At 48.0% G+C, this 16251-nt stretch overlaps 2 protein-coding genes across 2 annotated transcripts; both read right to left on the minus strand.

Annotated features, from left to right (window-relative positions):
* Positions 1-499: 499 nt before the first annotated feature.
* LOC121325048 (beclin 1-associated autophagy-related key regulator-like) lies at positions 500-8506 on the minus strand. Its single transcript, XM_041267355.1, has 10 exons — positions 7431-8506; positions 5989-6051; positions 5026-5068; positions 4763-4844; positions 4443-4680; positions 3923-4152; positions 3437-3554; positions 2750-2840; positions 2365-2450; positions 500-1824 (listed from the first exon to the last, which is right to left on the minus strand). Exons 1-10 carry the CDS (start codon positions 7679-7681, stop codon positions 1518-1520), a joined length of 1509 nt encoding a protein of 502 aa, XP_041123289.1. The 5' UTR covers positions 7682-8506; the 3' UTR covers positions 500-1517.
* An 835-nt stretch (positions 8507-9341) lies between these two features.
* Positions 9342-11751, minus strand: LOC121324296 (TATA-box-binding protein-like). The gene is made up of 6 exons (XM_041266006.1): positions 11414-11751; positions 11117-11204; positions 10838-10929; positions 10250-10417; positions 9726-9820; positions 9342-9418 (listed from the first exon to the last, which is right to left on the minus strand). Exons 1-6 carry the CDS (start codon positions 11728-11730, stop codon positions 9342-9344), a joined length of 837 nt encoding a protein of 278 aa, XP_041121940.1. The 5' UTR covers positions 11731-11751.
* Positions 11752-16251: the final 4500 nt, after the last annotated feature.

The following is a 16251-nucleotide window of genomic DNA, read 5'->3' on the forward strand; positions in this document are numbered from 1 at the left end:
GGTCAGAGAGTTTTCCCACGTGTGTATGTGTCTGTACATGGTCGCTGCTATGTCACAACCGTGTACTGTTCTCGCACAGAATGTGCTCTTCGGTCCTCGGTGTCTGGTATTTACAGTATAGCGTTATATGGTTCATATTTAACTGTCTGTAACTGTACTTTGTACTTTATCTATAAAAAGGAATGAATGCACCTCTTCCAAAATGTTCACATCTTCTATCATTTAACACAAGGAAATATAATTGAATTAGATGATAGAGAACGAGCCATTTTAACAATGATGTACAGAGAACTCTTAGAGCCGGAGAGGGATTTTTAAATAAGTTGGATACACTTATTGGATTATTATGTTTATTTGCATTGTCTGAGTCTCTGTCTTTACAACAGTAATGCGATCATAGTTAATCAACATGCTGTAGCTTGTATAAGTTGTCTGGTAGAAGTGGGTAGAGTTATGAATGAGAAAAGGTAAGGAGAGTGAGCAGACAGTTCAGAAAATCTCTTTTTGCTGTTAACAGCTGTTTCACTTTTTATTAATTGGCAGTGAGCTCAAACTGCACAACCCGAAGGAGCTCTCTAGAGAACTGGCACATCCCTACCCCTGTGTTCACACATGTGCAAAGGAAGTTACACCACACAGACCTCAAGTACCTAGGCACTACTAAAAATAGATTTGTGTATTAATAGCTTTAGTAACAAGAAAAGTCCCAATCTTGTCATACCACTAGCTGTGGTCAACATGCAGCTCCTTTGTTGCAGATGCAACAGCGTCATACATAGTTTGGTTTCAGTGTAGGTTTAACAGTGTTCTAAAAGCAGGCATGCTTGGGTTCACTCCCTCCACTATGAGGCAATGCCCTACCCACTCAGCTCAGTTCTTATATGTAGGTCCACTGTCCCCATACACGTGACGCCAGACCATTTACAACAACCAGAACAACAATGATAATAAAATGTTATCAGTCTTCAACACCACTGTACTGGACAGTTTAAAGTTGATTTGCATTAGCGACAGGGATTTTTTAAAGGGACTGGCGAGCACTCTCAGGAGCAGAACGAGACGAGTCCTGCTGCAGGGAAGCTGGAATGAACAGTTCCAGGGTTCAGAAACGCCCGTTTAGGAGCACTGCAGTTCAGCTCTGATGTGGGAGTGGCAGTAGCACTGTTCTGTTATAGTGCGTTTTGTTTCCACTCTTCAGTATTGCATTGTTTTCCCAGTCGTGCACATAATAAAATAAGAGACAGCACCCTTGAAAACTTTAAATAGTCTGTAGCTACAGTACAGTTATTGCTCAATGTTGCCATAAAAGATTACAAAAAACAAAAGGTCCTGTGACTGAGTGGAGAAGTGCATGTAACCAGGGAGAGGAGTGACCAGGTCCTGAACCCCATAGTGTTGCACTGACTGCTGCAGTGTGGCTGTGATGTCACCTCTACCCCATGTTGCTGATCCTAGTGCAGCAGTGTCATTGTGATGTCAGTGCTGGCACTTGTCTCTGATATTGTGTTGCTGTGATGTCAGCGCTGGCCCGTGTATGCCTTGAACCAGGAGGTGACTGAGGCAGCTGCAGAGGAGATCATGCCCCCGGTGGAGCTGCTGCCAATGGGCTGGGAGGCCTGCATGGCCATGCTCTGGGACAGCTCCATGGGTTGCGAGGGGATGTCACAGAAGCGTGGGCTGGGTACTGTCTCCCAGTCCGTCCCCAGGTCTGTCTCCTCATCTGTCACCATCTCCTCCCCGCTCTCCTCCGCCGGCCCCACGGCCTCCGGCTCCACCAGCTCCATCGAGTCCTCCAGGTCCGTGCTGATATCAAAGGGGCCGGTCCTGCAGCGAGAGCAGGGTGAGCCTCGCAGTACAGGACAGCAGACTGGCTTTATTTTAGATGTTATTTAAAATAGCTTTTTTTTTAAGTAACTATTTAATAAACTTGCATTTATACATCTGTTTTACAGGCACACAAGCACACCCTTACACATCACTATGCATTTATGTTTGGCTTGATTGGATATTGCTCAAAGCACCACCTTAAATTGTAATTCAAAGCAGGACTCTGGTATAACAACCAACACTGTTAATCTGCATCACACACTCACTCATTTATTTTATATATAAACAGCTATTTAATATCAGGCTGCAGCTGTGGTTTTCATGTGCCTCCTTCCTTTAATGTAAGCTCTGTAACGCAACCCCTGGTGGTTAAAAGTGGTATCCCCAGATATGTCAGCTAAACTCGCACACTTGAAGCAGGCTTCCTTGATGGAGGAGAACCGATCCTAATAACAGCCGTAAAGGTGAATGTATTTATCTTGTGTGTTTGAATTCCACACACACTGGCCCCGTCCCGCCCCGCCCCGCCCCGCTCACCTGCCCAGGCTCTTGTTGTCAGGGCTCACCAGGAACATGATGTTCCGCAGCGTGTGCAGAGGGTGAAGCAGCTCTGGGTCCACATGCTGTCACGGGAAACACTCATTACGTTAAGATGGGGATTTTTATAAAGGGTATAAAATGATTCATTTTGCAAGGGCTGGTTATATTTTATAGATACAGATAGAATGAATATAGGGTGCTGTACGGTGCACGCTAACAACCACTCCAAGAGCAGTGCTACACACCAATGGCTTTGCCACAAGCCGACTTTCTGATCAGCATGCATCTTGCACAGCACCCTATATTTTTTTATAATATACAATTCATAAATAAATAGTATAGGAGAAGCCAATGCTTTGCTGGCTGACAGCGTGCTCAGTACCTGGGAGAAGCAGAGATGCAGTATGTTGGTGTTGAGCTTGCTGACTGACCGGGTAAACCTGTATCGGCTCAGATTCTCCCCACAGAACTCACTGCAGAAACAAGCAGCAAGAACAGACACGTTAGTAACAGGAACCCCCAGGAGAAGAACCACGGCACGCTTCCCGAGAGAACGCAGTGGCCATTAGCCACATCCACGCGGGGCTGGCTCTTACCAGACCACTGACTTCAGAGCATGCATCAGGCCGGCTCTTAAAGGATTAGGCGAAATTTCCTAATTAGTCACACCGAACCTTTGGGTAACGTCTGTGCCATACATATATATATATATATATATATATATATATATATATATATATATAATATATATATATATATATTATATATATTATCCCTCCCCCCCCAATCCTTGTATTGTCAAAGGTTAACACACAGTGTGACTGGATTTGTCACCTTTGTCAAACTCGAACATTAATACAGACTCCGAGTCATCTACTATTTTATGATACTGATCACCATGCAAATTTAAGATAAGGTCATACAGATGGACAGGCATCACCTTACACCCCTCAGATCCTCATGCTCGGAGTAACTTTCTAAACAAGCAAGCTTGTGTTAAATGTAAAAGAGAGGGGCAGGCACCGGCACCCCCAGACAGTGACAGCACTCTCGCTGCGGAGGGACTTGCCTGTTGCACAGCTTCTTGGGCAGGTTGACATCCAGTATGTGTGACAGGATGTTGACGAGCTGAGTTGCGTAGCACAGGGCAGCGCTGATGGTGTGAGCGGGGTTGATGAAATCCATTTCTGAAAGGAAATCACACGAAGTCAATTCTGCCTGAACTCTATAGTGAAAATCCTGTGTCTTTAAACAGACCTAGTGTAACAGACAAAGGGACATGTTTTCAAAACGTTCCCTCTAATCCTTTGTGAACTCCTGTATTTTAGAAAAGAGGACATCACGTCAAATGTTACAAAAACAAGAAATAAATACCTTGAGAGCTCTTCAGAGAACTTGCATTATATCACTTAGTAGTTTGGTTTTCGTTTAGCAAAATTAACAGGCATTTTGCCTCTTCCAAAAAAACAGGTGTTAATTAAGGACTAGAATAAACGCTTTCAAAATACATCCACACAGTGTAACACACACACACACACACTCGTAGGGATGTTACCTGGCCCCTGGCTGCTCCTCTTCTCCTTCACCCAGGTGTAGTATGCAGAGTAGTCCCCGTTGCTGGGCAGGGAGGTCTCAGGCCCGGTGATGCTGATGCTGGTCTCTCCGTTCTGGTCATCCCAGATCCAGCGGCCGGACAGGTACGTGGTGCGCCGCGCCTCGGCGAGCTCGCTGACTGTGCTGGAGGTCAGCGCCAGGTCACTCTCCGCAGCCAGGTCCGCAGGGTCCCTGCACGGGGGGGAGGGGAGGGGGCTGTTAAATTTACAGCCGTGGTTTCACAGACAATCGTCTGGTTTCATAGATCATAAAGAAAATTAATAAACTACACGGGATCAAGCCCAGCACAATCACTTTCTAATTCAGACCAGGATCAGAGGACACATTTGGAAGTTCAGCAGAGACAGATTCAGACTCCCCCTCCCCTCTCACCTGGTGCCCTGCTTGTCCTCCTGGGTGTTGAAGATGTGTGTGGTGAGCTCCCTGTCTCCCTGCCCTCTCACTCTCACTCTCACTCTCACCTGGTGCCCTGCTTGTCCTCCTGGATGTTGAAGATGTGTGCGGTGAGCTCCAGGGTGTGTTCGCACCGCACCGTTGCTAGTTGCGCCAGGCGGGCCTGCACCTCGCGCCCGCGCTTCTCCACCAGCTCACCCAGTCGCCGGTTGTGCCGCTCGATCTTCTCCTTCTTCTCCTGGTGCCGCTGAGCGCGCCGAGCCAACCGCTGGGCATCGTCCTGACAGCGGGAGAGCAGCTCCCTGTCTGGAGAGAGAGATGGTTTGTGTGAGAGGATCCAAAGGCTTACCTGTCCACACAATCACTCACAGCTCCCCAGGCCACTTACTGCATTTCGCTTCTTCATTTCCACAGCAAATGGCCTCTCTCAGCTGCTCACTCCTCATTCTACAGGACATGATCTTCCACTTCTGCAAACAAGGGAGAGAAAGAAAAGGAAATATATTTATAAAAGAGGGCAAGATCTGCTTCTGCAAAGTGTGTGTGTGCATCTTATTAACCTCCTTACATGCACGTTCCCACATGAAACAGTTCAAATATTTAGATTTTTTTTTTCTTAACATAAGGAAATGCTTGAAGATGATAACTTACCAATTGGTCAACTTTAAACTTCCCATCCATCGCTTTTATAACTCTGAGGAGCAGAAAGACAGGAAGGAGTGAGACGCAACACAGGCCAGCAACAACGTAAAATTATAGGGACACACACACACAATAAAACAGACACAAACACAAACACAGGGAATCCCAGGGCACAGCAATAGGTGGCTCATTTATAAATGTCAAGGTCCTGAAAGCAGCAGTTTCTCTGATGCCTTAATCACTGCCACAAGTTTCTAAATGAATCTGTTCAAGTTTGTTCACATGAAAATCTGTCTTCTGATGCAGGATTAGCCATGTGCTCCCATCGCATCTGCTTGTTCCTCTTAGAGTTTGTTATAAACAGCCCTTCAAGCGCTCTGTCCCTTTATCCTCCTCGTGACCACCATCCACTACAAATCAAAGGGCGCCCACTTCTACTTCACCTACTGAGAATATACACTAGAGCTGGGACACACATTCACACAAACTGCTTGAAATGTACGTGCTTGCTAAAATTACAGTGTTTGTATTCGTTCATAAAGCAGAGTTTGCATCAAAAAGAATATTGTGCAAAGGAAACCAATGCATACAAAATGTCTGTAATAAACAGCACACATTCTACTGTGTGTCCATCCTTTGTTCTTCAGGTCATTTCAGGGGGTCCCAGGTTTGTTTTACTTCAGATTTTTTGTTACTGTAATATGGTTTGAATTATATTTTTGTTTTCCAGCAACCTGTACACTGGGGCTAATCAAGCTGGTTGTAAACTCTGGAATGGGTGAAACCGCTGTGCAACAGGAGTCTGTTTCCATTCCTGACATTTGAAGAACACTGGAACATGAAACCCCCACGCTGGTCCCAGCACTGATAGAAACGAGTTCCACACAGCAATCTGACCTCCTGCTCCCTGTCCACAGAATCACCTTGTATTAGTCTGATAATTCAGCAGTTTCAAATGAAGTGAATGCGTACCTTTGCTGCAGCTCTTCCTTCTCCATCTTCAGCAGCTTCAGCCTCTCGATTTTATCCACATACCTTAAAGAGGAGAGAGAAGCTTCATGATACAACAAGGATGGAAAAAAGACTCCCACTGCAGAGCACTTTCACCCATTCTAGCTTCATTAACCACAGTGTATAAGAACTGAAGAAATTCAAGGAGGTGAAAAGGCATGCCTCTGCTCGCTCGCATCGGTGCCAGCGTGGTCCGTTAGCATCCGGAGAGGAAAAACAAAAAGAAAACCAAGGGGAAATGAAACCGCCGGGAATCTGTGGCTAGACGGACCGCCCTTCCTCCAGGCAGCTAGCTAAAGGTCTTATTGTGATCACAGAGAGGGTTTTACAGTATTGTTCATGACAGCATCCAGTCTCTGCTTTAACAGCTCGGTCTGGTAACAGGCTCTGGTGTGTCCTCATTCAGCTCATAGTAAAACCAGGAATGGCTATGCAATCAGAGTCTTATTTCCACCCCTGTGCAGCCCGGACAGGAGCGCACAGAGTCACTGCAATTAAATGCGCCTTGCGATGAGAAGCGGCCACACCTCCAAACTTCATTACAATGAGGCATGAACAGTTCTGAAGATAGAGGAACCTCCACTACATACAGACAGAGAAGAAATACAGATCAGAGGAGGCCAGTCCACCCATCAATTCTCATACTGTTCCCAAGAGCCGATTGATCTCAAACCTTGTCTAATCGGTTCTGTAAGGATCACAATGTTTCAGCATCAACTACACGGCTGGGTAACCCATTCCATGCCCCGAGTCACCTCTCTCTGCTGTAAGAAAGCGCTCCAGTCTGTCTGCACGGTGCTGATCGGAACCTGGAGTCAACCGTGGTGTAAAAATAATAATTACCAGTCCCCAAATGCTTTCGATACTACACTGCTCTGTGAACCTGCAGGAGATTATAACGCTGAATTGCGGGTCTGGGAGCCGGGTTACACTCCTGCCCGTGTCTCAAATGAATATCGCACCTCCAGCCGGTTTGTGCACACAGCACGGAGCTTTGCCGTGTCCATGTGTGCGACACAGGAAGGTTTCGGGATTTGACAACAGCACTAGGGTTGAGTGTATGATTGGTTGATTGATTGATTGATTGATTGTACGAAATGACTATGGAGACCCAGTTTTTTGTAACTCAGAGGTGGGAACCCTAAACAGCGCTATGTAATTAAATGTGGAACTAGCAGCACTGCGCTGTTATAACATTGTGTTACCCAGTGTAATAACACAGGATAAAAACCAGCCGGGGCTACGCGCTTGACTTGCGTAATCATGACTAATCAAACGTGCGCAGCTTCCTCGCGTAACCCGACACATGTATGCATATTAACAGTCGCAGTAACAACACCATGACAACACAAACGTACAGTCCGCGTATTTATTGCAATTTAACTCAAAACCAGACAACTTACCTCTCGGGGTCCCTCCCGTCAAAGTACACGAAGTCCCCGGCCTGAATGCAGCGGGCGCAGGTGAGTCTTCGGCGGGCTGTGTTGCAGAGGGGACACCGCTCCACAGCTACGTACAGCCCCTCCGCATCGTCCACCGACTCCGCCGCCACCAGAGCCCTCGGGGAGGCGGCTGCGGCTGCAGAGTGCAGCGGGGGCCGGGCTCGGGTCAGTCCCCCCGGTACCCCCTTCCCGCTGCCCGCGGGGGAAGCCATAGCAGCGCCTCTCCAGCCCGCCCGGCTCACCTCTCCATGTGTTAATAACGAGGGATCCAAACCCCCGGTCGCGTCACTGACTCGGCGATGATTTCTGGATTATTTTTCTTGACCAGTTATTTTTTTTTTTTTTTTCAGAGTCTCGTAGAAAGAAAACAAACAGGACGCCTCGGCTCCTTGTGCGGCTGCGCTCTGCGTCATGTGACAGGGGAGAAGCATTTGATTTTGTCAGCGCGGTCACGTGAGGGGGGTTTGTTTGTAAACCAGACATGCGTGCGCAGCTTCAAATTGCGTCACGATGAAGCCGCGCTCCACGAGGCTAGCGCCTCCAGCACCCTGATCACGTGACCATTTAACGCTACAACAAAAACCAAGCACTAATTGCCGGGATCATTTCAATTAATAACGTTGTTTTGTTTTCTTTGGTTATTTCGAAACTGCCTGCGTTCAAATATTAGCTCACCACAAAACTGAAACTGTAATACATCTAAAATAAACCGGTGCGGGGAAAAGCCGTGGGGTTTATGCAAAGTGGGTATTGTGTTTCTCAGTTTCATTCGCTAGTTGCGCCAATCAGGAGTCGGGTATGGTCTGGAGCTTGTTGTATCGAATAGACTGTTCAAGACGCAAGACTTAACGGTTCCACTGAGGATACTTGAAACAGCAATTCTACAAATGGCCACACGATGGCACCATTGGATAAGAAATGAAAGCTACAGCCTTGCATGTGCATCAAGCTTGAAACTCTAACCCTAACCCCTTTTGAGCAGGGGTCTCCAATCCTGCCCTGGTTTTTGTTCCAACTGTACCCTAACGACTTAATTGGACCAGTTAAGCTTCTATTAAGCAATTGACTGGCCTAATTAAGTAATTTAGGGTACAGTTGGAACAAAAACCAGGAGTTACAGCGGTCCTGCGGACCAGGATTGGAGACCCCTTCTTTAGAGGAAGGACTGCCAGTATGATCAAGGACAGATGCAGAACCATGAAAAGGCTGCAGAGGGCTGAAAGTAGCGGTTTAATGTTTAAAAGTGATATAGTATGTTTCTGTATGTATCCCTGCAATTATTATGAATAATAAGAGTAAGCATGTTAGTGTGTGTCAGTGTTTATACACTGTTAGGGCTTGTTATTGTTATATTAAACACACATTTAAGGAAATAGAAAACGTGTTCATTGCTTCATATAGTTCTTAGTATTTGCTGAGAAAGTATGTATGGTGTGGTTTTTCTTATCAAACATATACAATGGTCCAGTCCAGACTATTGAAGCAGTCAGTAAACATTTAGCGTTATTGGACAATAGCGCCCCTAGTGGTTAGAAGCTTGGGCTGCTAGATCACTTGCTCAGTGGGTTGGAGCTGCTTAATTAAATGTTCACAAAAATGATATCAAAATGTGAACAAGCTACTACATGTCTATCAATCCAGCAGAACATTTACAATAACAAAACATCATTTTGGAAAATGAGGAGCTGTCATGCACCAAAAAATCTAAATACATTAATAATAATAATAATAATAATGATATAATACATAAACAGTGTTCAGAGTCAGTTCACTGTAGCTCTGTACCCTATACACTACAGAGATATTTCTCCAGACACATAGAATCCACACATTTCATAGAAGCGTTTGAATGCTGCGACCCCGCCCAGCCACTCACACCTTCTTGAATCCCTTCAGAATGGGATAGATGTTCTCAAAGGCTTCGTAGATCTCAGAGCGCTCTTTTGCCCCTGTGGAGAAAAACCAGAGAGTCTCTGAAGTGGTTCAAGTCAACAAACCACCCACTCAATTCTACAGAGAACAAATAACATATTCTAGAACAATGAAAACCATTAAAAAAATATAACACATTCAAACAGTGAAAACCCTTAAAATATAACACATCCTAGAACAGTGAAAACCCTTTTAAAAGAGATTAGGTTTGTACACTGCCACACAAAGCAGTTGAATTGCAAAGGGAAATACACATGCCACTGAATCCACTCAGCCCACACTCTATCAGGTGTGGGTTGTATTGCCCTGCTGCGCTGTGCTCACCGGTCAGAACCACCTTCCCCGACACGAAGATGAGCAGCACGATGCGCGGCTTCACCATGCGGTAGATCAGCCCCGGGAACAGCTCCGGCTCGTAGCTGGAAAACAGGAAGCCATTTCCCAACCCAACTTGAAGAGCCGTGTCCAAACTGCCTGGCTAATCCCCGCCTGGGCTCTTGATGTGCCTGAGCAGTAGGGACACTGAGGTGCAACGATGTGGTCTCTGTGGGTCCCCACTCAAGATTAGCAACTCATCATGAACAGAACTTGAACCATCTATTATGCCACATCTTATATTACATACAATCATATAACTGACATGATACATTTTAAGGAAAAAGTTCAGGCTAATGTCTTCCTCACCATCATTAACTTGCTAGCAATGCAACTTAAACAGAACACAGAGACACCTGGTTCATGAAGGTTGGGCTAGACAAGTGCAGCAGACAAGTAGATAAACCTCTGTAGTAATGTTTTTTGCACACAGCACCCCCAGGTGTCTGTAAGATGTAAATGCGCCCCAGTACCTGCTGAACTGCTGGTGCGTGAGGACCAGGCCCTCGAGGCGGATCGGGAACTTGACGTCGCAGCTCCCCACCATGTTCTGAATCTTGAAGTCTAGGAATTTGGCCGGGAAGCCGAGCTTCTGGACCACACGGGCATACTTCCGAGCAGCTAGCCGGGACTGCTCCTCACTGCAGGGAGAAACAACACAAGCCACTGCAAAAACACTGTAAACCAGCACAGCCACTGCCAAAACACCCTGCAAACCAGCACAGCCACTGCCAAAACACCCTGCAAACCAGCACAGCCACTGCCAAAACACCCTGCAAACCAGCACAGCCACTGCCAAAACACCCTGCAAACCAGCACAGCCACTGCCAAAACACCCTGCAAACCAGCACAGCCACTGCCAAAACACCCTGCAAACCAGCACAGCCACTGCCAAAACACCCTGCAAACCAGCACAGCCACTGCCAAAACACTGCAAACCAACACAGCTGCTGAATCTCAGTGGTTGGATCCCGGGGGTGGGTTATAGACTCTGCTGGAGGAGTGTGTGGAGCCGGTTCACTGTGTCAATGCTGCAGTGTGCCTCCCAGGCATTCTCTCACCTCTTTGCTCCAGTGCACACCATCTTCCCAGAGCTGAAGATCAGCGCGGTGGTCCTGGGCTCTCGAATCCTCATGATCACCGCGGCGAAGCGCTACCAAGACAAACCGGACAACGAACAAAGCATGCATGGGTTAGAGAGCCTACACATCCCAAAGGCACGCAGGAGGGTAAAGGGTTGATAGAAACCAAAAATTCCAAGTGTCTATCTAAAAAGGTGTTTAAAGAGTTGAGAATACCAGCCTCTCCCCATCATTGTCCCCTCAGATCAGCTGGCTTACCTTGGGGTTGTACTCTGCATTGCGAGCCTGCAGAGCGATGGACTTGAGGTCCAGCCTGCAGACCAGGTTCACTGTGGACACGATGTTCCTGGACACACACACACACATACACAGACAGACAGACAGACAGACAGACAAAGTATCATCAACACAGAAGGTCTCTCCCCACACTGTGCAATGACACCAGATCCATCAAAACTGTTAGCATTCACATTTTAAAAAAAGCACACCCTAGTAAACAAGATGATAGATAGAGCAATGTTAATGAAGTTCTTGAAAGAAACTTGGTAAACTCACTGCAGCTGGGGGACGATTCCGGAACTCTCCGAGGCAGGGGTCATTGGGGTCATGGGGGTCATGGGAGTCATGGGGCAGAACGGGGAGGCCTGGTTGTGCTCAGCGCCGCTCATGTCCTCCACAGAGACCCCCTCCCCAGTGAAGCCGCTGTCTTGCTGTTCTGCGCTGCCCCCTGTCTGCGGGGGCGCGTCCTGCACGCTCAGCTCGTCCGGGAGGAAGCTGAGGTCCAGCTCGTCCGACAGCTCCTTGCCCAGCTCTCCCCCCTCGGAGGAGAGGAAGGAGGAGTGGTGCAGGGGCAGCTCCCCCTCGAACCCCATCAGCGGGCTGTAGAGACACTGTGAGCCATCCTGCAACAAGCAGCACACCACACCTGGGCTCAATCACAAGAGTGACTGTGCACTTCAGAATCCACTGCAATTACCATGGCATTATAAACACAGTGGAGACCTGGCACTCCTGCCTAACTGGAACTGCAATTCTACCATATCATTGATTACAGTTCAGGTAGGCATTTGTCAAGCACTGGAATTAGAGATTGAATTTCAGCAAACAACTCTGCTGTACTGAAACAAGCATCCTCCCTCACTGTAATAAAAACTGAGCTCAGGTCTGTCACACAGACAGGCACTGCTCCCAGTCAGCTCACAAGCATCCTCCCTCACTGTAATAACTGAGCTCAGGTCTGGAACAGACAGGCACTGCTCCCAGTCAGCTCACAAGCATCCTCCCTCACTGTAATAATAACTGAGCTCAGGTCTGGAACAGACATGCACTGCTCCCAGTCAGCTAACAAGCATCCTCCCTCACTGTAATAATAACTGAGCTCAGGTCTGTCACACAGACAGGCACTGCTCCCAGTCAGCTAACAAGCAGCCTCCCTCACTGTAATAATAACTGAGCTCAGGTCTGTCACACAGACAGGCACTGCTCCCAGTCAGCTGCTGTAATAATAACCCAGTCAGCTAGTCAGCTAACAAGCATCCTCCCTCACTGTAATAATAACTGAGCTCAGGCTCACACAGACAGGCACTGCTCCCAGTCAGCTAACAAGCATCCTCCCTCACTGTAATAATAACTGAGCTCAGACAGACAGGCACTGCTCCCAGTCAGCTAACAAGCATCCTCCCTCACTGTAATAATAACTGAGCTCAGGTCTGTCACACAGACAGGCACTGCTCCCAGTCAGCTAACAAGCATCCTCCCTCACTGTAATAATAACTGAGCTCAGGTCTGTCACACAGACAGGCACTGCTCCCAGTCAGCTAACAAGCAGCCTCCCTCACTGTAATAATAACTGAGCTCAGGTCTGTCACACAGACAGGCACTGCTCCCAGTCAGCTAACAAGCATCCTCCCTCACTGTAATAATAACTGAGCTCAGGTCTGTCACACAGACAGGCACTGCTCCCAGTCAGCTAACAAGCACCCTCCCTCACTGTAATAATAACTGAGCTCAGGTCTGTCACACAGACAGGCACTGCTCCCAGTCAGCTAACAAGCATCCTCCCTCACTGTAATAATAACTGAGCTCAGGTCTGTCACACAGACAGGCACTGCTCCCAGTCAGCTAACAAGCAGCCTCCCTCACTGTAATAATAACTGAGCTCAGGTCTGTCACACAGACAGGCACTGCTCCCAGTCAGCTAACAAGCATCCTCCCTCACTGTAATAATAACTGAGCTCAGGTCTGTCACACAGACAGGCACTGCTCCCAGTCAGCTAACAAGCAGCCTCCCTCACTGTAATAATAACTGAGCTCAGGCCTGTCACACAGACAGGCACTGCTCCCAGTCAGCTAACAAGCATCCTCCCTCACTGTAATAATAACTGAGCTCAGGTCTGTCACACAGACAGGCACTGCTCCCAGTCAGCTAACAAGCAGCCTCCCTCACTGTAATAATAACTGAGCTCAGGTCTGTCACACAGACAGGCACTGCTCCCAGTCAGCTAACAAGCATCCTCCCTCACTGTAATAATAACTGAGCTCAGGTCTGTCACACAGACAGGCACTGCTCCCAGTCAGCTAACAAGCATCCTCCCTCACTGTAATAATAACTGAGCTCAGGTCTGTCACACAGACAGGCACTGCTCCCAGTCAGCTAACAAGCAGCCTCCCTCACTGTAATAATAACTGAGCTCAGGTCTGTCACACAGACAGGCACTGCTCCCAGTCAGCTAACAAGCATCCTCCCTCACTGTAATAATAACTGAGCTCAGGTCTGTCACACAGACAGGCACTGCTCCCAGTCAGCTAACAAGCATCCTCCCTCACTGTAATAATAACTGAGCTCAGGTCTGTCACACAGACAGGCACTGCTCCCAGTCAGCTAACAAGCATCCTCCCTCACTGTAATAATAACTGAGCTCAGGTCTGTCACACAGACAGGCACTGCTCCCAGTCAGCTAACAAGCATCCTCCCTCACTGTAATAATAACTGAGCTCAGGTCTGTCACACAGACAGGCACTGCTCCCAGTCAGCTAACAAGCATCCTCCCTCACTGTAATAATAACTGAGCTCAGGTCTGTCACACAGACAGGCACTGCTCCCAGTCAGCTAACAAGCATCCTCCCTCACTGTAATAATAACTGAGCTCAGGTCTGTCACACAGACAGGCACTGCTCCCAGTCAGCTAACAAGCATCCTCCCTCACTGTAATAATAACTGAGCTCAGGTCTGGAACAGACAGGCACTGCTCCCAGTCAGCTAACAAGCATCCTCCCTCACTGTAATAATAACTGAGCTCAGGTCTGTCACACAGACAGGCACTGCTCCCAGTCAGCTAACAAGCATCCTCCCTCACTGTAATAATAACTGAGCTCAGGTCTCACACAGACAGGCACTGCTCCCAGTCAGCTAACAAGCATCCTCCCTCACTGTAATAATAACTGAGCTCAGGTCTGTCACACAGACAGGCACTGCTCCCAGTCAGCTAACAAGCAGCCTCCCTCACTGTAATAATAACTGAGCTCAGGTCTGTCACACAGACAGGCACTGCTCCCAGTCAGCTAACAAGCATCCTCCCTCACTGTAATAATAACTGAGCTCAGGTCTGTCACACAGACAGGCACTGCTCCCAGTCAGCTAACAAGCATCCTCCCTCACTGTAATAATAACTGAGCTCAGGTCTGTCACACAGACAGGCACTGCTCCCAGTCAGCTAACAAGCATCCTCCCTCACTGTAATAATAACTGAGCTCAGGTCTGTCACACAGACACACTGCTCCCAGCACTGCTCCCAGCTCAGCTCACACAGACAGGCACTGCTCCCAGTCAGCAATCCTCCCTCACTGTAATAATAACTGAGCTCAGGTCTGTCACACAGACAGGCACTGCTCCCAGTCAGCTAACAAGCATCCTCCCTCACTGTAATAATAACTGAGCTCAGGTCTGACACAGACAGGCACTGCTCCCAGTCAGCTAACAAGCAGCCTCCCTCACTGTAATAATAACTGAGCTCAGGTCTGTACAGGCACTGCTCCCAGTCAGCTAACAAGCAGCCTCCCTCACTGTAATAATAACTGAGCTCAGGTCTGTCACACAGACAGGCACTGCTCCCAGTCAGCTAACAAGCATCCTCCCTCACTGTAATAATAACTGAGCTCAGGTCTGTCACACAGACAGGCACTGCTCCCAGTCAGCTAACAAGCATCCTCCCTCACTGTAATAATAACTGAGCTCAGGCTGTCACACAGACAGGCACTGCTCCCAGTCAGCTAACAAGCATCCTCCCTCACTGTAATAATAACTGAGCTCAGGTCTGTCACACAGACAGGCACTGCTCCCAGTCAGCTAACAAGCATCCTCCCTCACTGTAATAATAACTGAGCTCAGGTCTGTCACACAGACAGGCACTGCTCCCAGTCAGCTAACAAGCAGCCTCCCTCACTGTAATAATAACTGAGCTCAGGTCTGTCACACAGACAGGCACTGCTCCCAGTCAGCTAACAAGCAGCCTCCCTCACTGTAATAATAACTGAGCTCAGGTCTGTCACACAGACAGGCACTGCTCCCAGTCAGCTAACAAGCATCCTCCCTCACTGTAATAATAACTGAGCTCAGGTCTGTCACACAGACAGGCACTGCTCCCAGTCAGCTAACAAGCATCCTCCCTCACTGTAATAATAACTGAGCTCAGGTCTGTGAACAGACAGGCACTGCTCCCAGTCAGCTAACAAGCAGCCTCCCTCACTGTAATAATAACTGAGCTCAGGTCTGTCACACAGACAGGCACTGCTCCCAGTCAGCTAACAAGCATCCTCCCTCACTGTAATAATAACTGAGCTCAGGTCTGTCACACAGACAGGCACTGCTCCCAGTCAGCTAACAAGCATCCTCCCTCACTGTAATAATAACTGAGCTCAGGTCTGTCACACAGACAGGCACTGCTCCCAGTCAGCTAACAAGCACCCTCCCTCACTGTAATAATAACTGAGCTCAGGTCTGTCACACAGACAGGCACTGCTCCCAGTCAGCTAACAAGCAGCCTCCCTCACTGTAATAATAACTGAGCTCAGGTCTGTCACACAGACAGGCACTGCTCCCAGTCAGCTAACAAGCAGCCTCCCTCACTGTAATAATAACTGAGCTCAGGTCTGTCACACAGACAGGCACTGCTCCCAGTCAGCTAACAAGCAGCCTCCCTCACTGTAATAATAACTGAGCTCAGGTCTGGACACAGACAGGCACTGCTCCCAGTCAGCTAACAAGCATCCTCCCTCACTGTAATAATAACTGAGCTCAGGTCTGTCACACAGACAGGCACTGCTCCCAGTCAGCTAACAAGCAGCCTCCCTCACTGTAATAATAACTGAGCTCAGGTCTGTCACACAGACAGGCA

Source organism: Polyodon spathula, chromosome 12 (assembly GCF_017654505.1).
Source record: "Polyodon spathula isolate WHYD16114869_AA chromosome 12, ASM1765450v1, whole genome shotgun sequence".
NCBI classification, from domain to species: domain Eukaryota; kingdom Metazoa; phylum Chordata; class Actinopteri; order Acipenseriformes; family Polyodontidae; genus Polyodon; species Polyodon spathula.

Bases quoted from the DNA above. Each gene is read 5' to 3' on its own strand.
- LOC121325048 (XM_041267355.1), bottom strand. From the start codon at position 7,681: ATGGCTTCCCCCGCGGGCAGCGGGAAGGGGGTACCGGGGGGACTGACC. The intron at 4,681-4,762 runs GTAAGTGGCCTG...CTCTCTCTCCAG, and splicing joins AAATGAAGAAGCGAAATGCA to ACAGGGAGCTGCTCTCCCGC. The intron at 1,825-2,364 runs GTGAGCGGGGCG...CTCTCGCTGCAG, and splicing joins GACAACAAGAGCCTGGGCAG to GACCGGCCCCTTTGATATCA.
- LOC121324296 (XM_041266006.1), bottom strand. From the start codon at position 11,730: ATGGGGTTCGAGGGGGAGCTGCCCCTGCACCACTCCTCCTTCCTCTCC. The intron at 10,930-11,116 runs GTAAGCCAGCTG...TTGTCTTGGTAG, and splicing joins ATGCAGAGTACAACCCCAAG to CGCTTCGCCGCGGTGATCAT. The intron at 10,418-10,837 runs GTGAGAGAATGC...TTCTCCCTGCAG, and splicing joins GTGTGCACTGGAGCAAAGAG to TGAGGAGCAGTCCCGGCTAG.